Consider the following 11,312-nt stretch of genomic DNA (forward strand, 5'->3'; position numbering starts at 1 on the left):
GATAAGCTCATTATAACAATCATTTCTCTCATCATTATATCAGACTCCAGAATTATTCCTTATTACTAATGGTGGGAAGTAAATAACTGCCTTTGCCGGTGCCAAGCATGCAGTAAAAACCAAAGTTAATACATTGATATGCAGCATACATAATTTATTGTGGAATTATTTCAAGTTCACTTACTAATATTTTTTAGCCAAACTATGAGTACAATTAAAATTTGTTCTAGTGATTTATATCACATAAGCTTTTAAACTAGTAATACCAGGTGAAGGAACAAAAAATAAAACAAGCCTAAATATAAATAAAACAGGAAAGAGAGTAATGAAAGAAAAACTGGCACAGAATTTAGAGTGATAAAAAAAATTGAATTTTAAAAAGATGGCCTGAAATAAAAGGATGCTTTATCACTATTAAAAGCAGTTTAATTGTTAATACATCAATACAGAAATTAGAACCAATAATGCATGAAGAATCAAATATAGAATTAATTACTTGTGATGTGGCTTCTAAATATCAATGCATGGAATTGATTATCACAGACCATAACAGATTTAGAGTTCAGAGAGGAAAAGTGGAGGTGGAAGAATACACATTTTTGGGAGGTAAGATAGTGAAAGTATAAAGAATTGGAACAGAATTGGTGAGGTTGAAATAAAATCAACATGGTTAGAGACAAAAGACAAAATATATTCCACTAAAAAACAAGAAATAATCACCAATATGGAAACATAGATTATGAAAAACAAAATGGAAAAGAGGTATAGACCAAATAAAAGTAAAGAAAATGTACTTCAGAATACTTTCAGGACATCCCAAAGGACTTCACAGCACATAATTTGAACATAGCAAGCTCCCTACAATAAAGACGAGATCTTCAATTTTAGTAACATTGAACTAGCAATATGTATTGGTCAGGACACTAGGAGCAACTGCCTACTCTTCCAAGCAGCAGTGTGAGGGAGAGTTCTATGGAAGAGCAGATAAGTGTTCAATTTAAGATCACAACCTTTGTCAGTGCAGGATTCTTTCACTGGTCCAATGTATTGTTTGACCAAACTTTTGTGCTCTAGTTCATGGATCTCAAGGGAGAGTATCGAGAGAAAATAGGAGGTTTAGAAAGAAATCAGAAAAAAAATTATTTAGGTAAGTTTAGAGGTAGTTACGTGACGACAGAGCATTAAGCAAGGTAATCAAGTGATTAAGTCATTAAGTAAACTATTCCACTACCTAAATAGAATTGGGGCTACTAAGGAATTATTGAAGAATTATTTTGCTTCTCTATTTACTTAAAAGATTGGTTACATGGACTTGACTGTGGAAGAGCAAGAAAATTTTATATATACAGATTTAGAAATGAGATGTTTAATAAACTAATTAAAGACAGCAAGGATAAAACCCATGGGATGGTCTTATCACACAGGTACCATGAATCTAGAGAAGACTGCGAAATAGTAATACTATATACATATTGAATATGAGGGCAACAGAACCAGGGCACCAGAGACTGATTTAACATGAGTGACATGAAAAATTATGAAATGCTTGCTGAAGTCAAAGATATAACGAAGAATCAGAATAGATTTCAAAAGGTAATGTCTTGGTCAACAAATATGACTGAATTAGTTACCTGAAGAGGAAATACAAGTGGACAAAGGCAATGAGTAGACATATCTAGATTTTGAAGAGGGCTTCATTAAGCTATGACATTACACTAATAAATAAATAATTTTGGTATAGCATGGATAGCACGATATAAATGCAAATCTGCCTTTAAATGAGGGCATGGAGAGTCAGGGAACAAGCAGCAGCAGGAGGGATAGCTGATTACAGCAGAAAACAGAGAAAGGTGAAGGATTTCCAGAGTGACAGAATTGGGAAGAAATTCCACATAAATCAATCCCGGGACAGCAATATTCCCAATCAGTTTTAGGAACAGAAATTTTACACTAAATGACAATTTCTAAATTAGCAGTCAACTCCAAATGCTTGAAATAATAACAGAAAATGTTAGAGATACTCTGCAGGACAGGTAACATCTGTGGAGACAGAAAAAGAGTTAACATTTCAGGTCAAATATATACTCCAGAACTCAAAGTGAGAAAGCCAGCATGTTTTAAGTTGCAGAAATGGAGGCGAGGAGTTGGAGAGAATATCTGTGATGGGGTCGAGACCGAGACTGTTCAAATGACGCAAATCTATTGGTACTATCTAAGGGTGTTGAATGCTGTGAGCTCTCTGCCTTTGGCCTCTGACCATTCCAACATAGACCAATGTAACCTTGAGAAACAGTATCTCATAGCAACACCATAGCACTCATGGTTTAACATTTAATCCAACAATTTCAGATTATCATAATTTATGTCAGAACTGGCCAGTTCTAAAGCAACATCATCCATGTGTAAGATTCTGCTTTTCTCTCTCCACAGATGCTGACTGATCTGATAAGTATTTGCAGCATTATCTTTTATTTCAGATTTGCAGTAATTATGGGGTTCTGCATCTCATAGTTCCAGTAGTGATTGTTTCTCTCTTAATTGCTCTCTCATTAATCTCCCTCTATTTACATTCTTCAAAATAACATTCATTACCCTCTCTTGGATGGTACCAACACTATTCGTGTCACCAGGACAATCTAAGTTTCCATCTCATCGCAGACACTTCCTCCATTTTCTCCACCTTTCCCATTCTCTGAAACTTAAACAGCACTTGTTTTCTCAATTTTGCAGTTCCAAAGAAAGGTCTTTAACCCAAAATATGAACACCATTATTGTCTCTGCAGATGTTACCTAACCTGCTGAACTCCAGTGTTTTTTGTTTTATTTCAAATTTCCAGCATCTGTAACTTTTTGCTCAAATCATTAAAAATTGGGAGGTGGTTAGGAGAATTATCAATAATGGACAATGGGCATTTAACTTACAAATTAATTAATTCCAAGATCGATGCCTGAGGTACTAAATTTTGCTTATAATAAGCGGTCACATTTACCTGGAAGATATAAACAGCTGAAAGAGAAGAGGTTTGGGGTGGGAAAAAAAATCATTAAAAGTTGCAAAAGTAGTTAATAACAGAGTACATGTTTCTACTTCTGGGGAACAGCAAAACTTGAGGCCAGCAATAAAAGATTTTGACCAAGACATCAGCTAGAAATTATGAAGACTGAGAACATGGAACATAGTACCAGATACATTAACTGAGATGAAATGCATAATGGGAAGCTTACAAGTATGAGGGAAATGATAATAGAGGGATTTGCTAATTGCATTAGATGTGGGAGGGTGGGCTCGAGTAGAGCATAAATTTCAGGTGAACAGGTTGAGCTGAATAGCCTTTCTGTGTGCTGTATATTTTACAACAATTCTCTATAAATACCAAGGTTATATTTAAAATGTTTAAACATGAACCTGAAATTAAGTAACACACAAATCAACCAGCCTCTGAAAGAGGCAGGCAGGCTAATGATCCCTTTTGTAAAAAAGTGTTCTGATCAGGCCAGCTCACTTTTCTGAACAAGAACTCTCTTCTTATTCAATATCACTGCTAAAAGAACATTCACCCATCTCACCCTTCTGTGCTGACTGACTATAGGTCCTCCCCAGGCTACGACACCCAACTTATGAACACCCCATACATACAAACAAACATTTGGGAGACCAGCAGTATGGAAGGGGATGAATTTGCCGGGTGGGAAAGGGGCATTTCCACATGCCTTCTCTCTCCACCAGTCCCCTCCCCCACCCCAAAGCAGCTATAATCGGGGGCTGGGTCAAGTGGAGCAGAGCTGGGTGCATTCAGCTGACTCACTCACTCACTCAGTGAGGCTGGCTGGCAGCCACTCTTCCCGCATCTGCTTGCTCTCCCATCACAGCTATTCCTGTAATCCTCTCCCACGCACTGTTTTTGTTCATTCTGATTTATGAACAGTTCAGGTTACGAATGGTTCCCAGGAACCAAACCCTGTCGTAAACTGGGGACTGCCTGTATTCTGTAATATCTAATGTCTAGTTTTTCTGCTGCCAAAATAATTCAATTACCCTGAAATCTCTTGTTTGTATTCATAATGCATGATAGTTAAAATATATACAGGGAGTTTATGCAATCCTGTTTGTGTTCATCAATATTTACACTAACAGTCACTGTATTGTATGTTTATCAGGTACACTTAATAAGTTTCAACCATGGCAACTAATAAGATTTTAGATAAACCACCTTGTGCCTGATCTGTAAAGATACATGTAAATGTTCAATTTAAGATATTGTACTGAGCTGGACATCAGAAACATGCAAGAGTTTAAGTTTGGCTTATTTTAGATGAGAACTTTAAACAGAGGTACTAGTAGACATGCACTTTTGTAATGATCATTGGGATAGTCTGTGTCCGTGATGCACTTCCACCCCATCCTCATATACGAGGGTTTAAAACAGTCTGGCAAGGGGGTGGGATCCAGAGCAGTACTGTGGCAGATGGGAAGGTTGAAGCTGATATAAATGCAAAAGCAAGCAAGTTAAGTATACTGGACAGGCAGGAGTTAAACAGGGAGCAAGGAAGATATGATAGACAATAATGCAAAAAGCCTGACAGGTAAGGCAGAGGAATTCAAGGCTTGGATCAGTATATGGTACTGGGATATTATAGCCAGAACAGAAACATGGTTGAGGGAGGGGCGGGCTAGCAGTTCAATGTTCCAAGGTACAGATGTTACAGGTGGAGGTAAGAGAGGGGGGAGTTGCATTTTTGATTAAGTAGAACATTTTTGGGGAAATCATTTAATGAGGATATACAGGTGGGAACATAGAAATAAGAAGGGGATGATCACTTTGATAGGACTGTACTATAGGCCTCCCCCCAATAAACCACAGGAATTTGAGGAGAAAATATTTAAGGAGATCGCAGACAAGTGTTAGAGTAATCGGGTCATAATAATAGGTGATTTCAACTTCCCTCATTGCGGGTACAATGACCATGTTTAAAAGATATTTGGACAGGTACGTGGATAGGAAAGGTTTAGCGGGATGCACAACCTCTTCTACCTATTACCTCTCAGCTTATTACATCTTCTCCCCCTTCCACCACTCTCACCTGGACTCGCCTGTCACCTGCCTGTGTGTACTCCACCCCCTCCCCCCACCTTCTTATTCTGGCTTCTGCCCTCTTCTTTTGTAGTCCTGAAGAAGGGTCTCGGCCCAAAACGTTTACTGTTTATTTCCGTCCATGGATGACGCCTGACCCGCTGAGTTCCTCCAGCACTTTTTGTGTATTGCTCCTGATACACCCAGCATCTGCAGAATTTCTTGTGGCAAGGTTTAGAGAGATATGGGCCAAATACAGGCAAATGGGACCAGCTCAGGTAAACAACGGTTGGCATGGACGAGTTGGGCCTGTTTCCTTGCTGTATGATTCTGTTACTCTGTGCATTGACAAGACGCCATGGGAGATTGTGGGGCCAGGGACCATGAAAAGACGACTTAGAAAACACCAGTGTCTGAAGGAATTACTGAGCACTGGAGTGGCGGATGAATGGGATGCTGGGGTAGGAATATCTAGCATGAGCTCAGGTTTGTGAAAGGTAGGATTGAGTATCTGCATATCAGTCCACTGAATGGGATGTTGGGGTAGGAATATGCTGCATATCAGTCCACTGAAATGGGATGCTGGGGCAGGAAAACATCAATGTCTGGCGGCGTTACTGAGCACTGGGATGGCGGATGAATGGGATGCTGGGGTAGGAATATCTAGCATGAGCTCAGGTTTGTGAAGGGTAGGATTAAGTATCTGCATATCAGTCCACTGAACCGGTGGGTCGGTCAGCATCCGTTCGGCGAACTGGCGTCTCCGTGGATGTCAGCGCAGGACCAACGGGGCGGGGTCCGCTGGACCAGCCGCACTCTGTGCCCAGTGCACCGGGCGAGGCCCGGGACGGCGGTGCGAGAAGAGCAGCCCCACCCTCGCCCGCTTTACCGGTGAATTTCTGTTTGAGGATCTCGCTGGCGGCCTGGTCGGCGGTGACGGTTCTCAGGGCGGCCAGCAGGCTGCGGGCCTCCTCGCTCTCGCTGAACGCCTGCAGCGAGTTGGCTTTGGCGATCACGTCCGGCTCCCCGCCCGCGCCTTCGTCCTGTTCCACCTCGGCCGCTTCGGGCCGGCTCTCGCTGAAAGCCATCTCCGTGCTGCGGGCAGGCAGAGAGGCGGGGGGCTTGAGTTCGGCCGTCAGCCGCCTCTACACATTCACAGCCCGGCTCGGCGCTGCCTGGCAACGGCCTCCGGTCACCGTGAATTCTCACCGCTACCGCGCCCAAACAGGCACAGAAAGCACGAAACCCGCAGCGCGTTTCGAAACCGCTGGAGCTGCTGGCAACGCGGAGCTCCGGCTGGCAGCTATGGGGATGGGAGGGCGCCGGGCTGGATGGTGGAGCGCCAGAGACGTGCAGACACTGCCTACCGGGGGGGAGGGGGGGGGGAATAAATTGTATATGACTATTTAATGGTTTATATTTTTACAGTGCATTTTACGAAATGCAAATGATTTCAAATAGAACCAGCACGAACTGTGATATTGTATTATAAAAGCAACGGAGAAGACAATTGAGGTGATTTTTAAGCCTGTTGAGTTAATTTCGGTTCTGAAGCACATGGATGTTCCTCCCTCAACGTTTCCGTAACAAGTGAAATGAGCACAAGTGCTGCTGCTTTCGCGAATGATCACATCTCCTCCGCGAGCTATTTGCGAGGAAATCAATATGGGGGGGGGGGGGGGGGTGGTACATAGTCTCTGTGGTCACGGCTTTATAGCAACCATTGAATATCCGATGTATTGGGGGCAGAGAGAGGGGCATAATCTAGGTACCGTTAGTGGTATACTGCAACTCAGTCTCTTCCGTATTTCCATCAACGCTTTAAGCCTTCAGCCGATCCTGACCTAACCAGGAGTGCCATCCAATTGGAAATCATAATAATTGAAGATGGCAAAACTACCATTAGGAACCTCGAGCTTCGGATATGTAGATAGATATAGTTTCTTATTCTGCTCTATTGGGTAACACAAAGAGCCTAATTGCACACTAACACCTTATTGCTCGCATATACATAAGAATGCATATAGGCATGGGAAATATCCATAGCATACATATCTACTTGCAAGAATGACAAAGGATTTATATGGCACTATTAACTGAAAGTATCCAGCCAACCCAAAGTTTTAACTGCAAGTTAGTATACGATTGGTAAGTTTAATTATAAGTCAAAATTGATTACTTTTACTCCATACAATTCACTGGTAAGAGGTAACAATATACATTTAGAGAATTAGATGCATTGTTTCATACTCTTAATTTCAAAAGGACAAAAAGGCCTAATAGAAAACAAAATTCTCAGTTCATGAAATAAAGTTTACCTGGGCATGATCCAGGCTTAAAATTTTTTAATCTGTTGAAATATGCAGGTGTAAGATTAATTAATAAAAATGGATTGCCATGTGAAATAAAACCCCTCATAATTTAGTAAAGGCATCATAGATAAGATCAAAAAGATCTATGTGGCTGAAGACATTATGAGTAGATTTGAACACAGGAGATCAAATAACAATTACCCAAACTGTGAATGACGGGTGATCTGGCTCACCTTGGTTTATGGCAGATTGATATCTTGATTCATCTTTGATAACTCTTAAAATATTATTGAGTCATCTTTCAGAATATTTCCTTGTCATTATTCACCCGTTCAGATGTTTGCAATAAGAGGTTTGTCGAGAGTGGGTAGATTATTCTGTATTGTAATTTAGTATTTTTAATGGATGCACTAAATACCTTGGAACCAATTATTTCAATTCTAATTCTGCCAGCAAATTTGTATCTGTTGTTGATGCTCACAACTCAGGTTAGAATATTCGGCCTCATGAGACATCGAAGGAGTTCTATGTGTCTATCCATTTAATTCTGTCACTCTAGCTTCCTCACAAGGAAAAAAAATCCTATGTAACACTGGTTGTTTTTCATTTGTCATATATTTCATCTTGCTGTTCTGAAGCAACTTGGAATATCTTTCATTGTGTTAAATACATTCTATAAATCTATATTGTTACTTCTTTAATCCACTGTTTGGGTTGTGATTATGGAGGATAAAATAGGGTCCATCGATTTGTTGAAAGCATAAAGGAAAGCTCCTCCCTAATTATAAATGCTAATTTACAAATAACCACTACAAAAATGTTTGACTACCATAGTAAGTATTACAGGTCAGACACGTCAAGCTTCTAATGTCATTTCCAATTATTTTTAAGAAACAGCAATGACTCATCTGACAAAATTAGTATAGTAATAAAATGACATCATATCACATTACTAATTAACTAATGGGGTGAATTTGTCCACTTTAATTTTATTAGATTTTATTTATCCCCAATTCAAATGTTACATTGTATTGTATTTTGGAATAAAACTGTACAGCTGCTTGAAGATTAACCATTTCAATATATATATGTAACAACTGACTGTGGTATCATGTCCCTTTCTTTCCTTGAAGTGTTTTAAATTTAGCTAATATTTTCTCATTTCAACTGTTTATAGCAAAATCTTCATACCTTTTCTCCTTCCATTATCTTCATTCCGTTAGATTTTACATTATTTATACAATGCCACTGAAATACAATCCTTCTTAATAGAATTTATACAATAAAACAGAAACAAACAAAAAAAAGACCAAGATATATTTTGATTTAAAATATCATTGCCAGTAATCCAGGCCTATGAAGATGAAATCTGGAAGTGGGGCTACATCAGGGAAGCTTCTGAGATGCTTATTAATGGCTAAACTTGTAAGGCACCCTCTTGTTCAATAACTATTTCTATAGTAACTGCAATTTTTGGTGGGATGGGGTAGAGAAATATATCAAGAGTTTTCGTGATTGGATGTGTCAAAGTGACAATTTGGCCCATTTCTCATTCAATATTTGATACACTTACTATTTTGTCATCCAAGGAATATATGAGCCGGCCAGAAAGCAATAGCATGTGGTAATCCAATTTCCTTAAATCACTTGGAATTATTTTGTCTTGGAACTAAAAATGATCTATTACAAACAATGGCGTATCAACACCCATACAGTGGCAAAGATATAATATTATGGACCAAACTTGGCAAGTAAGTACAGCAGTACAAACCAACAGCAGAAAGCAAAAACAGCTAATAAACAATCATCATTCCCAATGAAAAAAAATTATTTGTTGGCTTACAGCTTTAGGATTTTTCCTGTTTTAACCTCTTGTTTGCATGCAAGATATCTGACCTTGTTTGTCAAATACATGTTAAATTTTAAATTATTATTGACACCAATCTAATTTTTAATCAAAAGTCATGACAATCCTGGGGATATGAGTAATTATATAATACTAAAGTATTATAGAATATATCCATTCCAATACTGAGGGAGTGCTGCACTTCAGGTTAAGGCTTTAAATCAAAGCCCTATATGCTATCTTGGGTTAATATAAGAGACACCATGGAACTATTTCAATGAAAGGCACTGTAGCTATCCTCAGTATCCTGGTCAATATTTATTCCTCGAGCAACACTATGCCATCATTATCAGATTGTTCTTTATGGGAGAATGTGGTATATACATTCATAGAATCAGAGAAAAGTAGAGAACAGAAATGAGCCCTCTCAACCCACCTCATCCATGCCAACCATTCTGCTTATCTACGCTAATCCCATTTGCCATCATTTGGCCTGTATCCTTCTATGCCTTTCCTCCCTAGGTGCCTGTCCAAATGCGCCCCACTCTTGATACGTCAATGCTCCATTTGATGCCATGTTTTCTATAATGACAATGCTTCAGACATATCCTACCTCCAGGAAAGCAGCCAGAATGCCCATAATAGATCTTATATAAACCCAAGCCTCTCTTTCCTTTATTTCAAAAAATGAAAGAATATAATTTAACTAACTAGTTTTAATCTAAAAATTAAGTAGATATTAATAGAACCAAATTTAACTTAGTGCTGAGGTTCAAGAGATCACACAGGACTGTCTCTCCAATGCCATGTGCACAATACAGTATAATACAGTATTCTTTACTATCTGCAGCAGCCTGCCCCATTTTCATTAAATACAATTGTTATGTTTTTTGAGATTGTTTTGTTCTACATATTTTTTCATTTTCACATTTCTAATTCATATATTTGACAAAACATAGGCAAATGTAAGCCCATCAGTAATGTTACTTCATAAGTGTCAGCATTTAAAATCACAGAGTTGGTGAATCTGTTACAAGAACGTTTCCTGCCTTTTACAAATACACTTCTTTTTTGTTTATACAATTCTATTTTTGCCAGTGACAACTTAATTTTAATATAGAAGACAATTCAGCATTCAGCTGAATAGCCATTCAAACAATACAGAATACATACTCCACAAGCAGACAACAAACACAATGAAGAGCTATAATCCTGAATACAATCTAGTTTATTCCAGCTGCCTCTATAAGGCCAATTTCCAAACGTGTAACTCAGCTGTTTGTATTGACTCAGGGAATACTGTCACATATCTGCCTTGTCTAGCTTTTACTGAACAGGCACAATAATGACAAACTATCCAGGGCAGAATCTGGGTTGTCTGTTTAACGTCCACGTTAAGAATTGAACAAGTTCACCAAGATTGAAGACCTCCAGCAAAGTCCACCAGCTCCTCCAGAGCAACTCTGGAAACTTTTACAGATAATATTGTACCTGGAGGCAATCCTAACATTACACTTAAAAAGGTAGTATCCCTAAAACAATAGTAACCCTTAACCAACCAATACTCCATAAACCACATTGGTCCTTTTTAACATAATAGTTATACATACTGTCTGGAATCTTCTCAGCTTGTTCTCATGTCCCCTCTGGGAAAAGTGAACAACCTTCCTCTTTAGGAGTCACCATGACTTCCTTCAGATTCACAACTTAGTTTACAGTTTGCTTGTGTTCCACTATGACATCCTCTTCTAACACATTTATTATTCACAATTTGGTTTGTCATCAACTCCCTCATCTTGGGAATCATGTACAAACAGCAAATAATTCATGTGAACCTTCAAGAACTTCACATTAACTTTCAGGTCATTCTTGGCTCTATACATCTTGATAACATCTCCCGGATCCCATCTGGATGTCCATGCCTGATCAGGAGGTCATAGTATTCACGCCTTGTCTCCTACTCAAAACTATCTTGGCTGGAGGTGAAGTCTTTGCCTCCACTTCTACTTTCTCCAAGTTAGTCTGCGCCAGGCATAATTCATTAGCTTTTTGGCCATTGGGTGCTGTCTATTATGTCAATAG

General features: G+C 39.1%; 1 protein-coding gene across 2 annotated transcripts in view; it reads right to left on the bottom strand.

Annotated features, from left to right (window-relative positions):
- tbcd (tubulin folding cofactor D) overlaps positions 1-6,428 on the bottom strand; it is a 202,840-nt gene extending 196,412 nt beyond the window's left edge. The window contains exon 1 of one of the 2 annotated variants that reach the window (XM_052033297.1): positions 5,962-6,428. In XM_052033297.1, the coding sequence (XP_051889257.1) occupies positions 5,962-6,160 (199 nt within the window). In that variant the 5' untranslated portion in view covers positions 6,161-6,428. The remainder of the gene's footprint in view (positions 1-5,961) is intronic. The other variant, XM_052033298.1, reaches the window with a different exon arrangement.
- Between the last annotated feature and the right edge of the window lie 4,884 nt (positions 6,429-11,312).

This window comes from Pristis pectinata, chromosome 18 (assembly GCF_009764475.1).
Source record: "Pristis pectinata isolate sPriPec2 chromosome 18, sPriPec2.1.pri, whole genome shotgun sequence".
Lineage (NCBI taxonomy): Eukaryota > Metazoa > Chordata > Chondrichthyes > Rhinopristiformes > Pristidae > Pristis > Pristis pectinata.